Source organism: Liolophura sinensis, chromosome 4 (genome assembly GCF_032854445.1).
Source record: "Liolophura sinensis isolate JHLJ2023 chromosome 4, CUHK_Ljap_v2, whole genome shotgun sequence".
In the NCBI taxonomy this organism is placed as follows: domain Eukaryota; kingdom Metazoa; phylum Mollusca; class Polyplacophora; order Chitonida; family Chitonidae; genus Liolophura; species Liolophura sinensis.
This window is the reverse complement of record NC_088298.1, coordinates 21,513,255-21,539,300: the sequence shown is the minus strand read 5'-3', so window position 1 is coordinate 21,539,300 and position 26,046 is coordinate 21,513,255. Positions and strand designations below refer to the sequence as shown.

Sequence of the window (26,046 nt, the reverse complement as noted above, 5' to 3'; positions counted from 1 at the left end):
TGATCATTTTTTTCAGTCATATGACGACGATGATTCATTAGGTGTGTGTACGGAACATATAAAGTGTCTTGTTGTGGTGCGCCACTGAAGTATCATGCCGAATACATCATATGATCTCACCCTGTGACATTATACTGACACCAACTACTCCCCTTTCCTTGCTCTAACTTCTCAGTGCTGAAGGCCAAGCGAGGCAGAAACAAGTGCCATTGTTAAAGTCTTAGTTATGACCCGACCCGGGTTTGATCACAGGTCTCTCGAATGTAAGGCAGACACTCTAACCCAACGATTCTTGATAATGTCGGAATGAAACTGTTGGCGCTTTCTCACCTGATTTTTTTTCTTTGGGAATCACCTGCTTCCCTTCACTCAGCAACCACACAGCCGTTGTGGAAGTGAACCGTCTACGGGGTATTTCGTAAAGTTAGCAACATGAAAATACGTGATAATGAAATAGGCCTACAGTATTTAAAAATAATTGTTTGCCTAATGAGGTAATAACTCATCATTAGTTTGAATCAAGTGACAGCTCAGACCATATCTATCGGTCATAGTCCCCCATTTCTCAAGCAATACTTTCCCTCACTTTGTTGTAAATAATGTCTAGTACACTCAAAAATTAATCTGTTAATTTTAACAGACAGTATGAGTAATACTAAAATGTATTATGCGACTGCAAAAGATTATTCCATTAAATATAACATACATATTCTATTTGTTCAACATAAGTATTTTATTAGACAGGGTATTAGGCTGAATTTGACACATTATTTTGTTATAATAACAGAATGCATTCTATCGTCACTAAAACATCAGGTTTTCTGTTAAACTTAACAGATTAATTTTTGAGTGTAACAAGTTGATCTGATAAATTTCCCCAACACTGACATTGACCGCATTTAGGGGTTTTATTTTGACTGTTCATCTGCTGTCTCGTATATCCGATAATATGCGGGGACTTTTTGGCCGCATTCAGGGTTTTTACCTCTGACTGTCCAACTGTTCACGTTTAAAAGAATGCAAGATTAATAGACGTAACGATAAAGTATTGCACTCAAGGTTTATTAAACGTATGTTTTAATTGTTGTTATGCTGTATTACCTATAATATCGCTGTTCAGAGCTAACAAAATCGTTCACATCAGGAGTGAGTACTTGGGTTTAACGTCGGTTGGAAGTAAAATGTTCTCGGGCGGTGAACACTAACGTATATTAACACAAACATAAGATATAATGGAATATCTGTTGATAATTGCGGATGGTCTTCCAGGTCGCAGTGGATAATTGGCATTAAATGAACAGCTAATCATGTAATAACAGGCCACAGGACATTTAGACATTTAGTTAGAATAAAACAATAACTGATGCAAGCAGACCAGAGCCCATATTTCAAAGGTTATCTGTGCCAAGCATCAGACCGTCATCGCTCGGGAGACCTCGGGATCAAATCCAGGTCGGGTCATACCAAAGACTTTAAAAATGGTACTTGTTGCTGCCTGGCTTGGTGGTCAGCGCTGAGAGTTTAGAGCAAGGAAAAAGGACGGTGTCAGTATAATGTGACTGAGTGGGGTGTCATGTCTGGTGTCTTTGGAATGATACTTCAGTGGCGGCGGCACTTTAGCGGCATGGATTCGCTCTGCTGCAAGCACAGTATATGCACATGCACCTCCTCGTCAGCAAATGATTGAAAAACGATCAAGTACGCCAAGCAATCATTCATTCAGTCTATTTCTGAAATTAACCAGCATACTGGAAATTTCAAAACCCTGAGTGTCTTAAAAGCTAGAATGAAAATTTCACCAATAATGTGTGGGCATATAAGTCGACTATGACACTGTGGTCGCTGGACTTTCTCTTAATGCTATAGCCGTATTTCACCGGTTACGTGTAACCACTGGCCAGCTACCACACTGTCGTCATTACATTAACATTCTATGATGTAGCCTACAGTTTGCATTACAAGGTTTTACTGCTGCATTTGCGCTTACATGTGTTAGAGCTAGAGCAAGTAAAGAATGATTAAAAATAAAGAAAACATAGTGAAACGGATATTAGCAAAGCTCCTTGGTTGGACCATAAGTTCCAAAGCCTGTATATGAAAGTTGAACCCACAATCATTTTATTTACTTAGTGCTCCATGCAGTTATTCTAAATATATAGAGGAAACGCTCTGAATTCAAAATTGTGGATACATGACGTCCATATTGCTGACACCACGTTTTAGAATATCACTATCATGCACATGTAAAACTAAATATCGTAAACTAAATAAACTAAATAAGAAAATTCAACGGAAATAATCGGGTTCTGTTGAATTCCATTATATAATGAATGATTTTTTATCCATCAATCGCGGCCTCCGTGGCTGAAGTGGATTGCGATCCAGCGTGGCACAATGACGCAGGGGTCTCTCAGCAATGCTGTCGCTGTGAGTTCAAGTCCAATTCATGCTGACTTCCTCTCCGACTGTAAATGGGAAGGTCTCCCAGCAGCCTGCGGATGATCGTGGGTTTCCTCCTGGGTATGGCTGGTTTCCATATACCATAATGCTGGCCGCTGTCGTATGAGTGAAATATTCTTGAGAACGGCATAAAACACCAATCAAATAAATTAATATTAGTCAAAGTTGTCTGGTATTTCTGTAAAATGGACTAAGCCATCGTGAAGAACAGAAAAAATGCTCAAAACTACGGACACGTAAACCAAAAATCATTTGAATTGTTAAAGCTGTTTTCTAGATTAAACTTTACCACAAAAGTCTCGTCTACAACTAACACGCCTTTTGAATGCTTGCAGTCGTTATATTTAAATTATATATAGTGTACATTGTGATTCTTCCCGTATGACATTTTTACCTTTTTTCCTTTTTCTTAAGCCTCTGTCAAGGTTAGCGTGTCTTTCCCTAGTAGTCAAACAAATGAACGTGTCTTGTATCATTCCCTGCTTTATTCTTTTGACTGAATAACTTACAAAATGACTGGCGGGTAGCTTTATTGACTGTAACCTGCCTTGAAGACTAAACCCTTATTCGTTGCAGAATATACGGTTACACAAGCAAAAAAACTTGTATCGTGTAAATGTCCAACTTGTTAAGTGCATATAGTAAGTATATCTAAAACAGAAAATATATTGGTATAGATTCGCTCTAAAGCTATTCTCACAAATTGAATAACATGTTTTCTGCGTCAGGGCAGAACAGATTATGTCATTCCTATATACCATTATGTTATATATGACAAAACACATGGCGTGAGCATAGAGAGTATAGCCAGACCAGCAACGATAGCGTGATACCTTGCAAAAAGTCACAGGTAAACGGTGAAATACGGCTACAGCATAGAGAATAAAACTACAGCGGCGACGACAGTGTGATAGCTGGCAAATGGTCACGCGTAACCGGTGAAATACGGCTACAGCATAGAGAGTATGGAACCAGAGCAGAGACGAGAGCGTGAGAGTTGGCAAATGGTCACACGTAAATGGGGTGAAATAAGATCTTGTGTCAATTTACCTCCGATAGGCTTTTATTCTAACTGTTCACGTAACTGCTTAAATCGTGGCGACTTACACAGCCTTTAGCATCATGGTTTAAGTAGAATTTGATACAAAAATGCGGTGATGTGAAATGTAATGTAATTTGATACACTTACAAAATTAGACATAATTTAACAAAAACGTTTCGTCTACAACTCTAACTGCTTACATCGTAACAACTCACACAACCCCTAGCACACTGACTTCAGCAGAATTTGGTACAAAACTGCGGTGATGTTAAATGCAATTTGATAGACTTACAGTATTACAGCAGCAGAGTACATTTGTTAGTGTAACGATCTATTGTATCGCACATAATACATGTATACTAATATTTTGCCGTAACATCACTCAGTAACCATAACATTAGGCTAAATTTAACACATTACTTTTAGAGTGTCAGTTTAAACCGGAAAGATCCTATGCTACCTTGACTAACAGTTTTACAAATATTTCATCCTAAATCAACATGGACGATTCAGTTTCCCTGTACACATGGCTGAATTTTCTTTCCGCCAGGCATAAGTTTTGTGAGTGTCTATAGCACGAGTACATCTAAAGGGCTATTAAGCCGAGACGCCCGCAGAGACTGCGTAATGGATTCCCGTCGCCATTTTCTCTTATCGCCGCTATAACGTATATCTTGCTGGTAAAGCTAATGTAATATGTTCGCCGGGCGAGAAATCTAGAGCTGAATGTATTGACATAGTTCCCCGCTGCAACACGAGAGACTAAATCCTTTGGAGAAGACAGAGAATTGATAGATGGTAACACACCTGGGAGAGCTGGATGCATGGCAACTAGTGCAGCTGTGACAGAAGTTTGGGAAGCGATTTCCCACTAAAATGTTTGACTGCAGTTCTTGGGAACTTCGTACAAAATCTTCGTACAAAGAATTTCGTAAGTACGTACACTTGCGCGTAACTTTTCTCGTTATTTAAGCCGTTTTGTGCCATTTTAACATAAAAGACGTCGTTTTCGAAGAAAAAATGGAGAAAACGAGTATATTTAGAGTTTTTCTTTTAAAGCAGCCCCTGACCACTGTTGTGACTGTAGTTTTGCCTGTAGATCACACTGTGGCTTTGCCTGTAGATCAGACTGTAGTTTTGCCTGTAGATCAGACTGTAGCTTTGCCTGAAGATCAGGCTGTGGCTTTGCCTGTAGATCAGACTGTGGTTTTGCCTGTAGATCAGACTGTAGCTTTGCCTGTAGATCAGGCTGTAGCTTTGCCTGGAGATCAGACTGTGGTTTTGCCTGTAGATCAGACTAGTTTTGCCTGTAGATCAGACTGTAGCTTTGCCTGGAGATCAGACTGTGGTTTTGCCTGTAGATCAGACTAGTTTTGCCTGTAGATCAGACTGTAGCTTTGCCTGGAGATCAGACTGTAGTTTTGCCTGTAGATCAGGCTGTAGCTTTGCCTGTAGATCAGACTGTAGCTTTGCCTGGAGATCAGACTGTGGTTTTGCCTGTAGATCAAACTGAAGTTCTGATTTTAGACATGACTGCAGTTCTTATTTTGGATGTGTAAGATCTCACCGTACACCTGATTGTACATTTTACATTAACTTTGATTGTAGATCTAGTGTAGTTTTGGTTGCAGTTCTGACTGTGGCTCTTGTTGTAGACTTGACTTTAGATTTGATTGTAGATTTGACTGTAGATTTGGCTGTAGTTCTCACAGTGCTTCTGGTTGTAGACTTGACTTTAGATCTGGTTATATATTTGTAGGTCTAGTTCGGCAGGGGCCGCTTTCACAAAGCTATCATTTTCTAAATTGAAGGTAACTACCTTGACAACACATGTTACAAACATGTGTAGCCATGGTGTCAACTTAGTCTACGATTTCCTTGTGCAAGGGGCTCCTTTGTGTACATATGACTGTAATTCTGATTGCAGATCTGATTATAAGTCAAGGCAGTCTCAGCAACCCATTCCTTTGAGCTATTTTATGCTTATTCATTTGAAGCTAAATAACATGCCAACAAAACAGCGCTAAATAACAATGAAATAAATAACTATCTAAATTAATATGTAAACAAACATATAAATAAATAAATGGTAAGTCATAATTTCCCTTTTTTCTTTGGTTTTCTTGATTTCTCCCGAACTCACGAGAGCCGGCTGCAGAGGGAGCGTGTTGCGTATGTTAACACCTAATGATTGGGTGACAGGTGGCGACGGTAGCTACAAATGATACAAATCAGCTTAGGGGTAAAATCGTGTTATATGCTATACAGCTGTTTAGTAGTCTTACGATGTTTAGGAAAAACTGTTAATTTTACTGAACCGATCATTCGAGGGAAAATTCAAAACGCCGTGGTGAATTCTGCTTTCTGCACAGAATAGATCAATCTAACACATTAGATATCCTTCCGCCTCTTCTCGTGACAACGTGACTTTTCATTCCATTCTCGTTGAAGGTGATTGTGACGAAACGGTGTAGCAGGAAGATGTGTGGACATCCCGTTGAGTGTTTTGCAACAATACTGCTCATGATTGGTCAAGTGCGTGTTCTTGATTGACAGTTCGGAAAGGTCATTTCTCTTTAGTCCAGGCTTAGAACTATGCTAAAGTCCATGTGAAGTTTTCAAGAGTCACAAAGAGTCATAATAATTGCACGAAATTTGCTGAGTTGTGTCTGTAACTACATCCAGTGAGGGTTACAATGATTCAACGCTGGGGCACGTGCTGTTGCTTATCCCGCCGAAGACCCGGGTGAACACCATGTGTCATGCGCACTCACAGCCTCCATCTGGCTTATTCCGCACAGATGGTTTTACCCTCTAGAAGTAACATATCTTTTACACTGTGAACTCGACACGTATCTGCATCGTGGATAGCATATTCCGCAGGTAATTTTAGTCTTCAAGCGCCGTTCCTCGAAGCTGTCGCAACACAACGTAAAACGCATTTATTCTACCGTGGTGACGTATCTCTACATTGTATGTTGTCATTACGCCAGGCGTAATGTGCGACTACTCGTAAAACAGGCCCCTGCATGGGAATGTTGTTAGCTGAATAATACCCACGGTTGGTGGATTTCTCATCGTGGTGGTGGGTATTATCATCTTGTAGTGTTTTTTTATTATCTTACCACATTTTCATGTCACTGTCTGTTACCATATCTCAAATAGCCATTTTTGCTTCCATACTTTGGTATCGTCATCTGGTTTCATCTTTTGGTATTGTCCTCTCTTACCATATTTTTAACTAGCTATCTGTTATAATACTTTCATATCGTCATCTGGTTTCATCTTTTGATTTCGCCTGCTTGTATCTCATTAGTCAACAGTGCAGGTCAATGTACTGTTTTCATCTTTCATGCATACAAGCCGATAACAGTGATACAAATTTAATTGATTCTTTTAATCTCTTAATTGACACCGTTAGTCATTATTACGATACTACATTTACGATTGATCTGAAATAAGCTGCGTTGTACTTTGATATTTTTTATGAGCCTGATGTAGCATAAAACTTTCCTTGGTACACAGAGACACTGACTCCCATTACGGTGCATCCCTTTCTAACGGCTTGATGTACATGACATTATTTGTATTGGCGTTTTCCACCCTAAGGGGTGATGCACGCCACTGCAAGAAACATTATTGAGTTTGCTTTCGAACAACAACAGATAGTTAGAACACACGTTTTTCAATCGCGCATATAAAAACGAGGTAGGCCTATGAGATCAGTCCCATCCTTGGACAAGTATTTTCAGGGATTCCATTACAGTCAACGCTGTCAAGGCCTTGGTGGTATCAACTGTCCGGAAGCGTTCGTGTGGTCTTTCGGGTAATCCCTTATATATTTATCCTGTAATAGCAATGAGATCGGCTGTTCCCTTTTTTCACCAAACAGAGCACTTTTTGTCAGAACTAACCTTGTGGTCATATAGTCCATGGGCCAGAAATAATATTGTTAACGCCTGTGGTGACCAAACCTAATTGGTACTAACATGTTTATAAGCTTAGTGGAAGCAAATTAAGACATGATGAGCCTTTCTGCAATGGTAGCCTTATCACACATTTTGATAAAATGAAAACTCACATTATAAGATTATGGGGAAATTACAAAAAGCAAGAGAAACGTCATCATATTGAAGACTTTCGGTTAATATTATAAAAAGACCAATTTAAAAGAGTGGTTTGTATTTTTTATGAAGCAAAGAAAATTTAGCAGTCCACATTTTGTCTATTTCATGTACGTTATTAGCTGAATATTCACTTGCACTGTACATTTACATGTAAGTTTCGTAAGATCTTTTACAAGGTTTTTAGCTGGGTTGATATTTTATTTACTCATTATTACGGTTATCTAAGGTAGTTCAGCTCAGGTAAGTGAAAGTTCGTGTTATTTCCTTACCTGTGATTGAAACTACAGTGTCAGAGCAAACCTTTGATCAAGTTTATTGACGTTCCATTAAGAATACTGGTAATGGAAAGTTCCACCAAACACTAAAAAAAGAACTAAAAAAAGAGTGGCAGAGTGTAAATGTCCACTTTGATGTTACAAAAAAGAGAGAAAAAACCCCTATTATGGAGTGTATGTCATAAAATGCTTTTTTTTTCATTTTTTTTTTGTCACGTGATAAAATGCAGTCTACTAAACTACTACATTAAAATGAACAGACATACTTGTATAGAGCCATAAATCCATTAACTGAATAGGCCCTAAAGCAAATTATTTCCTAATGGATATATCCTCCTTTGATGAAGGCACTACTTTACAAATGGAGCATTCTACAACGAACGGTGGGCATCAGGCAATGGGACTTGAACACGCACAAATTTCATAAATGTAAGCTGACCTGACTGTACTATCCAAAGGTGCTTGCGATTAACGTGTAAAACTATCACTTGTAGATTTTCTAGGAATACACCAACTACTTCCACGTTCGACCCAGAACGTTGTTTGATAGATATCAAGATATTACCTCTTTAGAGATTCAATTTTGCGCGTACTCTCTCCCAGCAGTAAAGCAGACAAAGATGTTTCAAGGATTATCATGTAGATGTAACACGAAAACAAGCGAAGTTGCTATCCAACTTGCTCAACTTAGTGCAGATGGCAGGAGACTTCGAACAGCAGTTCAAAAACTTGACAAAAGAATGACCGGCATCAAAGAATGCACAAGATGGACTTTCATGCTGTAGTCGTGCATTAAAAGCTCTTGATTGTACACAGAGGGAGATTTAACATTAACACGAAAAACGTTCAAAAAAATCATGTTTCAGAGTGAGTTGGATTATCATTTTACTTTGTTTTACGGATGAGAAATCTCCTTTATCCAGACAGCTTGACCATACAATGAACCAATGACGGCCAACACACAGGGTTCCGTATGATGAGTATATCCCGTCATAGCAACCTTGATACGTCCTTGAGCGAAAAATTCACACTTCTGATATTTGTACAATATTATTTCATTGCCGGCATACTTTTGCCAGAAAAAATCATTCACCTGTTTAACAACACAATTATTTTGATCTTGTTTCTTACAGAAGCATATACCCTGGAATGGGTGGATTTGACTAAGGAGAGTGTCACAAAGTCTACCGAAAACAGCCAGGTAATGGAGAACCTCAATACCGGATGTGACCCTTTGACCTGTGAGGGATCCTGCCACGGTGAGGGTCCTAATGCTAAGTGCATATTTTGGGACGCTCTTCTTATACCCAATAACAACGAGTCGAGTTCGGATCATGAGGACGTAGCAAGTGAGTTTGCTTTTATATTTTTTCTCCGGTACTTCAGCGTGTTATATAGTATGCTACAGAAACCGATCGGCATGATTTTTCCGTGGCGGCAGCACGTCCTGCCACAAGAACACACAATATATACACACACATCTAATAACTCATATGATTCATATAGCTGAAAAATTATACCGCTAAACCACAAGCATACATACATACATACATACATACATACATACATACATACATACATACATACATACATACATACATACATACATACATACATACATATATACATACATGAGCTCATCTTAAACATTTCATATAAACTATTTGTAAATTGTTTGTTTGTTGTGTGAAATGTTTTTACATTTTTTTTATTTACCCTTTTTTTGTTACATTTTTAAAAAGTTTTTGGTGCATATTTTATGTCTCGAAATTATCCCCTGTTTTATGCATTTTTTCCGACAAAGGTTTTTTGTAAGTTACGTGGTTTTGTCAATCTTTTAATACAAACTGGTATCTCATTACAAACCTGCTTCAACCACATGTCAGGAACTGGGAATTTTTGTAAATGGATTTCTAAAAAAAAAAAATACTGGTGAAACGTGTTTAGTTAAATATGGCTGGAGAGATGAGATGAATCCAACTCAACCACTGGTTGGCTGATTATGTCGGTGGGCTAAGTAGTTATATGACGGGATGTCAAATAGTTCCAGGGGCCTCCGTGATTCAGTTGGTTAGCGCCCTAGCGCAGCGTCATGACCCAGGAGTCTCTCACCAAAGCGGGCGCTGTGAGTTCAAGTCCATCACATGCTGGCTTCCTCTCCGGCCGTAAGTGGGAAGGTCTGTCAGCAACCTGCGGATGGTCGTGGGTTTTCCACGGGCTCTGCCCGGTTTCCTCCCACCATAATGCTGACCGCCGTCGTATAAGTGAAATATTCTTGAGTACGGCGTAAAACACCAATCAAATAAATAAATACATAAATCAAATAGTTCCACCAGTGGAGAGTTTGCGTGCATCTTCCTGTTTAACACTGTTGACTGGAAGCAAGCCCATTTGTCATTGGCTGATAGTGAGTCAGAAAGCCAGATAGATAAATACCGATTTCGTAAAATTTTGGGATGATTCAATACCTGTTCTACATAACTGCATACTCACCATAAGAATCATTAGCTTTTTCTTCGGTTCAAATTGTTTTAAATGTAGACTGTAGGGCTGTGTAGTTTCACCCTACTACTATACTTATTTAATGAAAACACTTCTTAGCTGATATAAAATGGAAAGAGCTTTCCTTGCTGTGCAACCGATACCTAATTCCCCATTCCTGGCCATCTGTAGAATCGTTTCTCTCCTTTGACCTTGGGCGCACACTGCGTACAGTTTATTATAATTATTTAACCCCACACATAACGCTTTTGTAAAGATGTCCACTTTAAATATCAAGGTAATTTACTGGCAAAGTTTCCTGACCAGGTATCAATCCCTTGTCAGCTAGACGTTAACTCAGATAACTTGATGCAGTCTAAAATCACTGTTCGAAAATAAGATCCAGCTGAAAACGAGCTTGATCAATATTCCTTTCGCTCATCTGTCGGGTCTCTCAGGTGTATCAGAGAAAATAACAGTAGATGTTAATGAATATACAGTATATACGGTGAGAAACCTGCCTCACTCCAGACATAAAACTTGATAAATTATACTCATAAAACTGAGCATGTGCAATATTAAGTAATCTGACAGCACCTGCGCTATAGAAGATATCCAGCAGATCACACGGCTACTATGGAGGCGTTTATACTGAGCAATATGTCATTCCCATAAGCCGTATTCGTTTGTAAAAAGGGTTTTCATTGCGCAGTCAAATAAGATTCTTGTCTTTCAATCTCAAGAGCAGTCTCACAAAGGAAATTTTGGTTTCGGCTGTTCTAGTGTGTATTCCATTCGAGTAAATGACTACACCTTGACGCAGGAGCAGTGATTCATTACGCATGCGCATTTGTAAAACATAAAATTTGTGACGTCATTCATAAACAGACTCAGTTCACTCCTGCCGAACCTAGCGGGTTGGTTTTCCATTAACTCTTTTTTTAGCTCCCACAAAGTAATCGATGGGTGCTAAACAATCCATAATGACTCCATTCGATCGACGTTTCCCCGTTATGCCTGCTCCAGGTTTGCGGTTATGAGAGATTTATGCCTGTTAAAATGCTTAGTCTGCTCAAAAATATTCTGGAACGATTAAAATTGAGCAGTATGCTTTTTGATTTATTAATCGACAACGTGCTAGTTCAAGAAGTGATGTCTAAATAATGAAAAGCATGCCGAAAATAAAGTGAGATCGTTGGATTAAAGAAGCTTTTAATAAAGATTTATTAACCCACTTGGACGTTAATTGTCCAACGTTGCTTTGTTTACGCGCACAAGAAGACATAGACAAGTTATGCTTGGGAAGCGGTTCTGTAATGCGAAATCCGGCTTTTCAGCATGAACTTTGTCAGATAACATGTAAATCTAGCTCTAAAACGTGATATCGTCTTCCATGATGTTTCCATGAGGCTAGGACATCACACAAAATTAAGTCCATGAACGCCTTTTGCTTTTGACCGGGTTATGACAGGAAATTGGGCTTGGCACGCTGCAACATTGGCAGGAAAGAGCGAGTATATATATATACTAATATCAAGACGTTACGCAACAATCAACTTGAACGTGCCTGGTGTCTTGTCTTGTGTCATGTTTGTTGTCACGGACATGATATTTCATTGAGGCAGCACTGTCAATATGGTTCCATTTTGCTATAAGGTGATATGACCGAGACTACGCATGTAAAGTTATTTATTTGTTATTTATTTTATTGGTGTTTTACGCCGTACTCAAGAATATACGCATTTAAAGAGCAACATATATACAAGAGCCAACATATCTAGCGTTGTGAACTTGAGGTGTCATGTCTGGTGTCATATCTGGTGTCATGAGCATGATGTTGTAGTGAAGTAGCGCTATATAAAATGTGACGTCCTCTTGTTGGAAGGGGACTTACCGATGATATGACAACGGCGATACAGAATGTATTGTTTATACGTGAATCAACATTTATCATCTTCAAGTTTCACTATGGGGTAGCAGGTATACGGGTTTAATATATCATGCTATAAATTAGGTACCAGGTGCTTTGATCATATCTGTGTATGTCTTTTGAGAAATACCGCATTAAAATACAGGCTAATATATCGGGTATAGTCGTGTTGGTAAGCCGGTGTACAGAGTATCAAGTCGGGTCAAACCAGAGTAATGACGGCAGCTGGTAGTTGGTCTAATGGCCATCGGTGAAATCTGGCTTCTAACTGTAGGGCGGTGCGGGATGGGGTGGGGTTGGAAGAGGAGCGGGGAGGGTGGGGGGGTTTTAGCAAATGATGCAAAAATCGGCACCTCACTGCGACTATCAAGCACTTGAACAATTAGAATGCTGACCGCCGTCGTATAATATTCCTGAGTACAGTGTAAAAGTACGATCGCAGGTTCGATTCCAATCCTCGCTATTGGGACGGATGCTCTAAGTCAGGGTAATTGTCAGGTATCTAGCGAAGGGAGGCGCTTTACTTCACCCAAGTACACCTGCTTCCTAGGCCCATAAACGTGATACCAAATCAGTTACGATGCACATTGTACTAAAACTAATAGCGCATATGCTACACTGTTTGGACAATACTGTCATACACATTTTAGGTTGTTGATACACTATATACGTTTGTAATGTTATTTTTACAATTGTAGTTAAAGTATATCACAATTTTGAATGTTTTTGGAAATCTTGTAAATGTACCCGAATCAACCAGTGTAAACGTGCGTCAAAGTATTTCAAAACAGCACCCTTTTATACACAGATTTTTACACGAGTTGTATAAACCGAATCCAAATTGGCCATTGTGTTGGCAAGAATCTTTGACAGGCCACGAAAGCAATTTAGCGAGGCTTGTTAGCAATTTGGGCCGCCATTTTTGTCATGGTGGTTAAATTCTCGACAACATCGAAAATAAAGAAGACATCTAGCTCTACTGGTCACTAAACATGTTAGCAAGGGTTTTCTCGGGCTAATGTTCCCTGATTCCCCTTAGTCCTAGAGGAGCTCGGAACGTCTGCCCGACTGAGCAGAAGCGTTGTGTTTTTTCAAGGCTCGGTCTTTTATGTTCTCTAAATGACACATCCCAACTGGCCATCACTGGGATCAATACGCATGATAGCGCGCATGCGCAGTGCCATTTTTTCTCGGCGCACGAATAAAAGGGTCTGGTTAGTCAAGATTTTGTTATAAAGCTTTCTCTAGCCAGAGCCGTGTTCCGAATTTCAAATGACATTTTCGCAAAGTACCTTGATCAGTGAAGTTTATAGCCTCGGTACGACAGATTTATGAAGTATTAGGCCCCTTCCCACTCTACCCTTTTCTCTCCCCCAGTCCTTCTAGCATATTGATATTGCCTGTCAATCTGCTAAATTGATGACATATTACCATAAAAAGATAAGTTCACTTTTTAGACGCCTTGATAGATTTTCTTCATCCTTGTTCGTTTTGCGCTAATGTACTTATTCACTCCGTTATCATTGTATTGTTTTTTATTTTGTTTTTTCAAAGCACGATATACGGTCTATATAGCAAAGCCGAATTTTGACTTAAAAAGCTTAAATAATCTGCTTTTCAATCCACAGTGCTGCCTGGTCAAATAATTGAATGATGAACTGGATTAACGGTCGAGTAATTAAATGATTTATTTATTTATCTGATTGGTGTTTTCCGCCGTACTCAAGAATATTTCACTTATACGACGGCGGTCAGCAATATGGTGGGAGGACGCCGGGCAGAGCCCGGCGGAAACCCACGACCATCCGCTGGTTCCTGGGCGACCTTCCCACGTACGGTCGAAGAGGAAGCCATCTTGAGTTAGGCTTTGGTAGTAATTGAATAAGAAGATGTCGTATATAAACCAGGCCAGTGGTATTATTATGTGGAAACCACCGGTTAAAATGTAAGAACAAGAGTTGCCAGTTGAGAAAGGACCAAAGAAGTAAGAAACCCAAACAGCGGGGTGTCCAGGAGCTCCTGGCCCCGGTTCTGGTCCAGGGCAAATTCTTGACTGAGGGTTCTAGTGAAAGAAAAATGGTTTGTTTATTTTAAACTGAATTTTGAAAGCTTTTGCTGGCAAATTTACACATATTTCGTCGCTTCACTGGATGAAGCATCTGACAGAACATCAACATCTGACAGAAATATTATGAAACATTTTTACGCTGGAAAAAGGTTAGATTTAATACACCGACAGTGATAGCATGATGCTTTAATTTAAAAACGTAAGACTTACGTCAAAAACGGTAAGGTTGACAGGTATGAAGAGCATTTTCCAGACATGTTTGATATAACCTGTAGCATTTTAAGACCAGACACGATGAGCCGAATCCGCCAGTGGCTCACTTGGTTAGCGCGCTCCTGCACTGTAATGACTGAGGAGCTCATGCTGGCTTCCTTTCCGGCCGTACGTGGGAAGATTTGACAGCAACCTGCTGATGGTCGTGGGTTTCCCCTGGGCTCTGCCCGGTTTCCTCCCACCATTATGCTGCCCACCGTCGTATAAGTGAAATATTCTTGAATACGGCGCAAACACCAATCAAATAAATAAATAAAATATACAGCGGACGTTTTCCTATATAAAAGACCTACCCAACGGCCTGCGTTGAGACTCCAATATTTTACGTGGCCAACCTGGGATCACATTCACCTCACGTGTTGCATGTAACTGGTAGGATAGATATGTTTTACTGATAGCTGATATAATATATGACATTTTTTCAATAAAGTTACACTTGATATTCACGTTTGGATCGCTAGCCTTTAAACAAATTAATTGACAGATGTTTACCTATGACCGATGAAGTACGGTCTTTTGTCAATTTACCTCAGCTAGGGTTTTATTCTAATTGTTCATTTAATGCCTTATATATTGGCAAATTACACGCCCAACAGCAGAGTTTTAAAAGCTGTCTTCAGTTTTGTCTGTCAGTCTTGTCAGACAACCAATCAGTCAAACCATTCAGTCCGCCGGTTAGTCAACTAATTAGTCAACCGGTCAGTCAAACAGTCCATCAACCAGTCACCTGGTCAGTAAACCGGTAAGTCAGTTGGTCAGTCACCCGGTCAGTCAACCAGTAAGTCAATTAGTCAGTCACCCGGTCAGTCATCCAGTAAGTGAATTGGCCAGTCACGCGGTCAGTCAACCAGTAAGTCAATTGGTCAGTCACCCGGTCAGTCAACCAGTAGGTCAATTTGTGAGTGAGTCTGTGAGTCAGCCATTAGGTCAATCGGTTAGTGAATCAGTTTACCAACAATTGATTCATCAATCACACAACAATCAGTCAGACTATGAGTCCGTCAAAATAGTCAGTAAACCAACCAGTCACACAGTCAGCCAGTCAGCAAACTCGCCAATAATTCCGTGAAACGGAATACACACTGAGGATGGGGCACTGTAGTATAATGTTAACATTGTATACAATTGTCTAGACTCTTACCATTAGCGCGGCATTCCAGTGTATATATACCGAAAGATCTGTACTCCATGTTGGATTAACACACTCCTCTCTGATCCCCGCGGGCTTAGCTTTAAACACAGATTGCCGCAGGTGTGGCTAATACTGATGCTTATTTCACGCCTAATCAACGCTTTTCCCGCTGCGACAGCTCAGAACATTATATCCGCCTTTCCAGTGATTATGTATTAGTGTTCGGTAGGGATGATTCTAGGAAGATGCGGAACATTGTAATTAAAACACATGAAGAATTACAGCAAGCCGCCAGCCGCCGAAGGTGTGTGTGCAGACAAGGGTGATTGATTCTCAATGACGGCATGTAAATGCCAGTCAGGGTCACCGAGCATTTTGGTTGATATGGATTACTTGCGAGGGGCCGATTTTCCTTATCTATTAGTCTTGCCTTCTCGTGCAGATGTACTTCCGACTAAACCGCAGTAATCACCCAAAACCGGAAGTGGAATTCAATTTGATCTCTGAGTATCTGAGGCAGACTTAATTGATCGACTGAAACTATTGACAGTTCGGAATGCTAAGTCTACCCGGTCAAAACGTCTAGTCTGAGTTTGCTTTTGATGTCTGAGTAGCACAGTTAATTGTTTGATTTAGGTTGATTTCTGTCGATACTTAGACGATTCTTTATTAATAAATCCCATGCGCTTCCTCCTTGGGTTTGTTTTAAATCTTCAAAACAGTATAGATGTATATTTCATTTCTTTTTACCCCATTTTCAGGAACATTTCACCGTTGTATTGTACATTGTAAACTAAACTCGTTTTACCCTGGTGGACTAAGCGACCCCATGGCTTGTCCCTTTGCATTGTTTTGATGTGTTTTATATGTTACATGTGATGACAACACAACAATTTGAGTAGTTCTAGATCAGTGACCTGTAATTAAATGCTACTAACATCGCTGCACATTTTTTACCTCATTGTACTTAAGCCTTAGTACTAAAGAGCGTGTTTATAGCTAGTCTTTAAACATACACCTGAACATAAATAACACTGAAGTAACTTGGCAAGAGACCCGACTTCACCGCAATATTGTGCTACCATTTGCCAACAGTAACCTTGTCGTAACTCCGTTTCATGTCCGTCATTTATATAAAGAGTGTTTGTTTCTCGGTCAAGACGCAATCATTGGCCATTCATAGTAGAGTATTACCCGAATAAAATGCAAAATAAGGAATAAGGAAGTGTTTATGGTCAACCTAACCGGGTTATTGAAGTCACAAACATGCCGAATAACTGTTATTAAATTTATTCATTAATTATTTATTATATTGGTGTTTTACGCGTAACTCAAGAATATTTCACTTATACGACGGTGGCTAGCATAATGGTGGGTGGAAACGGGACAGAGTCTTGGGGAAACCCACAACCATCAGCAGGTTGCTGACAGACCTTCCCACGTACGGCTGGAGAGGAAGATAGCATGAGCTGGACTTGAACTCACTACAGCCGCATTGGTGAGAAGCTCCTGGGTCATTGAAACGTGCTGACCATATTTAAAGGATTCACAGAAAATATAAAGTTTAAAGTGAGGGTTATGTTTTCATTCGGAAATCTGGACTGACTAATGAGGCTTAGAAAGGCTGTGGTTTAACGCTAATTTTACAAACAAAAACAAAGGGAATTTTTTGATACTTTTGTTTGTTAAGACACACCCTAAACGTCGTGTTAAGAAGTTCATTCCTTATCTTTCATGCATCCTTTTGGCGTTGATGTGAATGAGTAGACTTTCAGTTAGTAACCGTAACAAGAATATTTGTCAAAGGTGAAAACTAGCACCGAATATTGGTAATATGTTCAATGGTGTCAACCATAGAATTGATTGGATTTAACTAACTTCAAAAAATCTTATAATAATAAGTAAAATGTAGTTTCTAATAAAGCTTTGGGTAAATTTATCATTAATTATTTTATTTTCCTTCGCTTTAAGAGGTAATATCGGTGAAAAAATACAAAATATAAACTGAGTTGGAAAAGAAACTATATATATATATATATATATATATATACTTTCTTTTCATATATATATATATATGTGTGTGTCAAGTTGAGTTATATTTCCCTGGGTTTGAAATATACTGGGCTCTGAATAACATGATAATGTTTGTCTAATCAGACAAGCATTTTTATAGGAATATTTATATATGTTTATATTTATATATCGGTTTAATTTAACGTTTACGGCGATATGGATTTTATTTGCTTGCTAATTGAGGACTTATGGGATAAATAAATATATGTATTCTTGGTGTTGTACGTGGTACATAACAGTTTGTCAGTCATATGACGATGAGGAGTCATTAGGTATGTGTACATATATTGTGTCTTCTTGTGGCAGGGTGAGTGCCACTGAAGTATCATGAAGAAAACAAAGCCCGCCATGACACCCCATCCAGTCATATTATACTGACACAGTCGTGTTTCTCTTGCTCTAACATCTTGGTGTTGAGCACCAAGCTAGACAGCAACCATTTCTAAAATCTTTTGTATGACTATTCGGAAAAATTATATTTAAATGGTAAAGTATAATCGAATTTTACATATATAGATTTTTTGGCTTGTCAGCATAATTGCTCAATAATTGAAACCAACCATTGGTAGATACTAATACAGAGACTGCCTTCAACCAAATGCGTGAATTAAACTCATATAATAAGATACTGTTAAATATATGTATTTTTGAATCGAATATGAAGTAAAGTACTTCCCAAGAGGAAGTACCATTTTGATATAGAGGCATCAGTCTGAAATAAATCATCGCCTATTGCAAATTAATATAAATTGGGCGTATAGGAAATCGTTTATTAATAATAACTAGCTTTGTCTAGTGAAAAAAAAACTTATATTTTTTCCATGGATATAAATAATGTGCTAGTCTGTTACCAGCTTTCTAATTCTCTTGGTGGTGCTAGAGCCATAAACATCCATTCTAATCATGCAGGACAAATTTACCTTAAATTACTCAACATCCCTTATTCATAATCTGCCTAACGAGTTCTGGCCACTCCTGGAAGGTAAGCCAGTAATTAGGTGCTAGCAGGACAAATAGTCACTTCGCTTTTCACACACCATCAGCCAGTCCTTAGCAGACGGTCAGTGAGGAGCTGCCTGTCTCTAGGGGGTATAGCAAGGGGACGATGTAATTAGGCCCTAGTGGCAGAGAACTGCTTGCGCTATAGGTCATGGCGACCGCCATTATTATTAGTATGTTGAGGGACTAGGAACGGTGTGCCATTACGCTTCCGATGACCAACAGAGATACCAGTTCATTATCAGGTGTATGTATATCCTGGACTACGACAAACTTCAGGAGCTGTAGTAAAGCTAATCGTTTTCTGCGTTAACTTCTCAAGAGATTTCGCAAAAGGTCAAGGTAAACCCATGAGAACGTGACTTACAGCAATTTTCACATAACCATTTCTGGAGTTACCGTAATTCTTCTAATTTTTAGGACAGATATTTGTAGCACAGAAAGCATAATACTTCTCTCTCAGCTTTTTTTGTTGTTCATGATACAGACCTTGTGAGTAAAGAGGAGCAGTCTATCCCTGTCACAATTATGTCTGAAATAGCTAGACGAGCAGACGAGATATTCCTAAAATGGAAAAAATTACAGCCCGTTAGAATTTCAAACCGCGTCACAAAGCTCTTTTTTTCATATTGAAAATAACATTTTTGCACATTTTTCTAATTTCTTAATATCAATGAGATGGTCAAGATTTGAATTCCTAGGCCCTTCCCCCTTCCTGTCCATTAAAATTGTATTTATAATATTAAATCAGAACTGAACTTGTTCATATTCCACCAAGTCAATTTCGACTTAAGTCAAAAGTTATAATCTCGGTATATTACACGATGTTTGGTTCCATACAGTGCATATTTTACTGTATATGTCTTAACATGAAACGTTCTACGTGTTACCAACTTTTACTCACGGGGCCAAACGTTTAAGTCACATTTCTGATTATGACTTGCTTTAAAGAATGGGTCCCAGTAACGCACATCAACGCCTTAACCTTTCTCATGTGCAAAATACCGGTAATGTATCTACACTCAAAAAATTAATCTGGTAGTTCTTTAGTAGTTTGTGTTAAACGTCGTTTTGAGTATTGGCCTTGCGGTTGTTGACGGCTGGTATACGAATTTCTGATTCGACGCATAGATTTCAACCTTTTTACGTCGATGTTACTCTTCCATACTTTTCAAAACACCAATATGTGTATTCTTCTCCCTCACTGGAAGAGGTCTGGCATACGCCTGATGTGGTCACGGGATACTGGTATACTAGATGACTAGCAGTACATAATGAGTAAAACCAGAGCAGCGACGTTAGTTTGATAGTGAGCAAACAGACACTTGTAACCGGTGAAACACGGCAAGAGCATAGAGAGTAAAACCAGAGCAGCGACGTTATTGTGATACTTAGCAAACAGACACATGTAACCGGTGAAATACGGCTAGAGCATAGAGAGTAAAACCAGAGCAGCGACGTTAGTTTGATAGTTAGCAAATAGACACATGTAACCGGTAAAATACGATTTTAGAGCACAGAGAGTAAAACCTGAGCAGCGACGACGGTGTGATAGCTGGCAAATTGACACACGTAGCCAGTGAAATTGGGCACACAGGATATTGAATAATTCTAGACCAATAACGTCTAATAAAAATTGCAATTAACATCACTGCTTCTTTTGCCTTGTTCTGTTTAAGAAATGGTTCTAGGGAGAGGTTATAGTGATGCTAATCATTTAATCATTTAAATAGACGGTTAGAGTAAATTCCTATCCAATGTAAACTGACAAGATGTCGTATTTCACGGGTTACCTTGACCATTTGCCAGCTATCACACTATCGCCGCTGCTCCGGTTTTTTTCTCTCCTCACTGTACACTTTTCTTTAGTAGTAGTTATATAACCCAAATGTTCTTTGTTTCCAAGTGTATAAACGAAATAAATTGGTAGATATATAAATAGGATGAGAAAGTCCACAAATAATGAAAGAAATAAGGCTTAATTTACCTGACGAAGTGATGCAGCGGGAATTTCGACCGATGAGCGAAGATGTACCAAAGCAAGGAAAAAAATTAAGAGCAATTAAAGTTCCAAAAGTTCAATATAATCCTTAAAAAAATGTAACCGTATGCCACAGTCATTAAACTGTAGCTACCCTTAAGCAATTCTAATCACGCTTGAACCCGTGTTTTTACGATAAGGTATGGTTTAAGCGTGTTTAGTGTCCATCAGCATAACCAAAAGCCTACAATTCCAGCGTTTTAATGATTGGGGTATTGACTCAACATACTGTAGCCAAAAAGGTGAACAAAACCATTAAATTTCTAGATTTATCTCTCTGTTACACCCACCAAGTACACTAATGACGGTAATAAACTGGTGATAGCGTTTTAGATAAGAGAGCAAGGTGCGTTTCTTTATAGAGCCGAAGAAATCCTTTCCTGGTCTTGTTAACAAATCGCCTGTTCTCACACATTGTGTTCTTGTAGAGAGAAAAAATTCTGCTATTAAAACAAGTGTCAAATTTATCTGTATAAAATTCTACTACAGAAGACCTTGGAAAAAGACATTCGTACATTCCAGCTGTCAACCAAAATGGGCGCTTTGGATCAATAAGCACAATGCCAATTCCCAAGACGACTTCTAACTAAAAACATCAAAGAATTAGTATAAGAATAATATACAAAATAAGACCGGAATCACACAAAAAGAAGCAGTCAACAATTTTTAGTGCTGTTGGAAAGATGCCAGATAAGGCTTAACGGAATGATTTAAATCGGTATCAGAATTTATGTACCATGATAGTATATGTACCATGTCGGTAATACGGCCTCCAGTTGGACCTGGGGCTGTATTTATCAAACGTCTTAAGACTTCAGTCAAAATTCAAATACATCTACATTTAAAATCTTTTACTCTGGAAAGTTTAAAGTTCTACACACATTCTTTAATGCAGAACAATGCACTAACAATGATTTGAGTTCTGTCATGTTCTGAATTTGTTTAAACTTCCAATTTATGACTCAAGTCTTAAGTTGCTTAATAAAAATGGGTCGAAGCGATCTTGGACTTAAGTCAAAACTTCAAATCACTTTAAAATTGTTATTTCTTATGTTACAAAGTCAAAATATTTCTTCACATCGTAAATTCTGGGTAGGTTATTGTAAAACAAATTTCAGCTAAAATAACGGAAAGAAAAATACCGAGTTTAATGAGTGAAATTTTGACTTAAGTCTAACATCGCTTCGTGATCCCGGGCCCTGGACTCTTGACCTGTGTTGGTTCATGTTTTGCACTGATTGGTATACAAAACCGTGGTCAGAAATATTCACCAGTAAGGCAATGTCAGACACATGAGTGAAGGAAACTAGAGTGGCCAGGGGAAACCAGAGCTCACCTGACTTAAAGACGCAGTCCAACAAGCGTGATCATAGCGTGGTTGAATGCTTATGTGACTGCGCGAATAAACAGATTTTACTTGACAATATAATTAAGACGTTCAGTATAGAGAGAAAAAAGCACCGACGGGAGTGTGATAGCTGTCAAATGGTCACACAAAGCCGATGAAATACGGCCTCTTGTCAATTTACCTTTTAGGTACCCTAGGGTTTTATTCTAACTGTTCACGTAAATGCATAAATACTGACAAATTACACGTTCCCTAGTAGCATGTCTTAAGCAGAATTGGACAAAATAATAATAATAATAATAATAATAAAAATAAAGCGGTGTTAATTTCAATTTATTTGACGTCACTGGTGTAGAATGACTAAAATTTCATCTTCACGGCAGCATTAAATATAAGCGTCACGTCCAACATTCGTATACCATTCGTAGTCCTTAAAGGGCGTTCCAAGTCGATAATCGCAAGATCCATTTCCAAAACAACGTTTAACACTATATCCTTAGAACCTAGTAAAGTATGGAGTAAACAGAAGCCGGTTCTGAAAATCAATATTGGAATTTGATGAAATCGTCAATATATGTACATACGCGTCATAATTAGACAATACGCTTCTTATTTGTGTTTTATTTCACGAGGTTATAGAATTTATATTCATTGTGTTGAATAAGATCGCCACATTGGATATATTGGATATATACAGCCATCCTAAAAAAAACTGTTGACTTTTTGCCTTTTTTGCATGAATCCGTTGTATTTATTACTTTATATATATGTGTGTATTTTTTTAGTTTCTCGGTGGTTTGTGTTGAACACTGAATGTTTGTAAATTAGTCTTGCGATTATTGACTCTGGAATATCTGTTTCTTCGTTGAATGACAAACACAAAATTTACAAATACGTGATTTGTTTCTCATTTCAGACCAAGAATTCCATCCAAGTTCTTGCAACGAAAAGCTGTGCCCAGAAGGCCAATGTGCCACCTGGCACAATCAAACCACCAAGCACACGTGTGTCTGTGTGCACACGCTACAACCCCCCAATGAGAACGGCTCGTGCGGAGGTAAGCAGGGTAAACGTTTTCCCACCAAATCACAACATTTACTTATCTATTCATTTATTTTTTTATTTATTTGATTGCTCTGCTTCCTTTCCAGCCGTATGTTGGACGGTCTTTCAGCAGCCTGCGGATGGTCGTGGGTGTCCACTGGGCTCCTTCCACCATCCACCATAATGCTGGCCGCCGTTGTATAAGTGAATCATTCTTCAGTGCTGAGTAAAATACCAATCAAGTAAAATAAAATCAATATTTAGTCAGCTACCCCTGCAGTGAAAATGTCCTTTTTGAAGTTTTACTAAAATATGGAAAAATGGTTTTCTTACGCTTCAGCTTACCTATCTGTATTAGTGATCTACTGTTACAATTACTGAACTTGTTTTGTTAGTTTCACGCAGTGTGTTACCGAAAAGTTGTCCTTTCATTTATTGGACAAAAACACCAACCGAAACGAAGCAAAGACTGATAAACAACAACAAAAATCATAGCAAAGCTGCAGTTACGAAGCCAAAGGCATTTACTTCAATGGCCGCCGATGCACCACTCTAATAAAATGGATATATTTTTGCAAGCCTTGTTGTGTCCAGTGGTATTCAGAATATTAACTGTATCACTACCAAGTGATATGTTTACCGGAGCATTCATTTAACGTTTTCTGTCTTATTTCAGGCGAAGAGCTACATACAAGCGGCAACGCCATTCATCCCCCGTCCCACATCTTTGGAACGAATACGACTAATACGGTAACTACCTGATCTAATACAGTAGTTTCGAGCTCGATTCCTTTTATCGTTTAAGGGAAAAAAAAAGCCCTACTTTATCATGTGACCTGTTTTTGATTACATTTACTATAACAGGTGCGTCCGTAAAATGTTTCAAGAAAAGTTATTTGCAATAGTCAAACGATGGAGACAATTGAGGAGCTGATACATGACAGTTCGTGAAATTTATGAAGGAAATATAAGGTGATTGTATCTGTGGAACACGGTCAGACAAGATGATCGGTAAATTAATTTCAATAAAAGTATCTAAAATTTTTCACATGGTACAGTATAGCATTTTTTTTTACCTTTAGCGGCAGAGGAGCTCAATCAAAATGCAACTTTGATACTTTATCCCCATTTAGATGGCGCTTCGGATCTGATCTATCACGTGACATTGTGTGAGATTGTGAAAGATGGCCAATCTCTACCCATGATGATGTAGCATTGGAAAACATTTTGTGTACCATCCAACAAGTGTACACTCAAAAACTTAATCTGTTAATTTTAGCAGAAAGTCTGTTGTCTGAGTGATGCTAGAATGTATTCTGTTATTATAACACAATATTGTGTCATGTTCAACACATTATCCTGTTAATCTAATCGATTGGTTATGATGAATGAATAGAATATGTGTGTTATATTTAACAAAATAATCTGCTTTACTGACAGAATACATTCTTGCACCACTCAGATAACATTTCTGTTGAATTTAACAGATTATTTTTTTAGTGTAGCAATTTTCCAAACTTTAGTGACTTTTGAACAAAAGTCCATCACCCGAAAGCTGATACAGTCCACAAACACAGACTGCAAGTAATATTCGCAGCTTCAAATGCGTTACGTAATCAATAACAGTCTGAAATATGGACGGAGGAGATGATATTGAAACCGTAAAAATAAATTGTCGAACTCTTTTCATGACAGAGTTTTTTTCCCTCGTATTGTTTCTACACCAGTTATAGTTTTCAAATTTTTTTTTACTTATGTAATTTTTTGTTTGAATACCCATTATTATCTGTCCCAACAACACCAGATTTGTTTTATAATAATTTTCCCAGAATTTAAGTTATCAAGCAATATTGTGATCTTGCTACGTAAGGAATAACAATTTAAAAGTGATATGAAATTTTGACTTAAGTCTAAGATCGCTTTGTAATCCGGAGGGTGGTGTTATTGAATAACGTCACGGTAATGTCACGTTGCTAATAGCGGCGTGCAATACGAATCTCATGCGGCACTAATGTGGAAAGTGTATAATACAGGAGCTTTATTACACTTCGTCTATGGACTAAAAAGATGGAGAGAAACATCTACTTACAGGCAAAGAAAACACTAAGATGAAGTATATATCAGATCAATCATTAAAAAACTGTCCACGAAAATAGCTGGATTTATATTTTTACAGTTTAAAATAGTAAAATGCATGTGAATATTTTATTCTATGGTGACCTTTTCTGACCACAATGCTACCAGTGACATCACATAAGGTTTTTGTTACTTAACACACACCAGACAGCTACATTACCTCATTCAAAATGCATATAGATCTATAAATGCATTCGAAAATTATTTCAAGCCCAAAAGTGTACATGTCATGTAATTGATGCCTTCTGGGAAACAACAGCCCTGCGTAGAATCGGATATTTTAACACAGTTTTACTCGGATTCGAACAATCCTTAAAACAATAAATCCACTATTTTCCTGGACAGTTTTTAATGGTCTTTTATCTGGTATATACGTTTATGAAGATTTTGATTCTCTAACAGATTCTCAATACATTTTAGAGTGGTCTTTGCCTTAAAGACTTAAGTCTTAAAATAAAATCCTGCAATTGTATTTGATTTCCCTGCGCTATTTTGCGAGTCTGCGGAGCGGTGGCTGGAGCGACTTATCTCGCGGTACTGATTCAGTCAAACTTCTATTCCACAGCGTCCGGTCTCGTTCTGACGCTGACTAATACCGCCAGTGTCAAGGTCGCGCG

The 26,046-nt window shown here is 38.5% G+C and overlaps 1 protein-coding gene across 1 annotated transcript in view; it reads left to right on the top strand.

Moving 5' to 3' along the window:
• LOC135464518 (uncharacterized) overlaps window positions 1-24,055 on the top strand; it is an 83,703-nt gene extending 59,648 nt beyond the window's left edge. Inside the window, exons 4-6 of the mRNA XM_064741942.1 lie at window positions 9,038-9,253; window positions 23,166-23,306; window positions 23,970-24,055. Coding sequence (XP_064598012.1) covers window positions 9,038-9,253; window positions 23,166-23,306; window positions 23,970-24,055 — 443 coding nt within the window. The remainder of the gene's footprint in view (window positions 1-9,037; window positions 9,254-23,165; window positions 23,307-23,969) is intronic.
• Window positions 24,056-26,046: the final 1,991 nt, after the last annotated feature.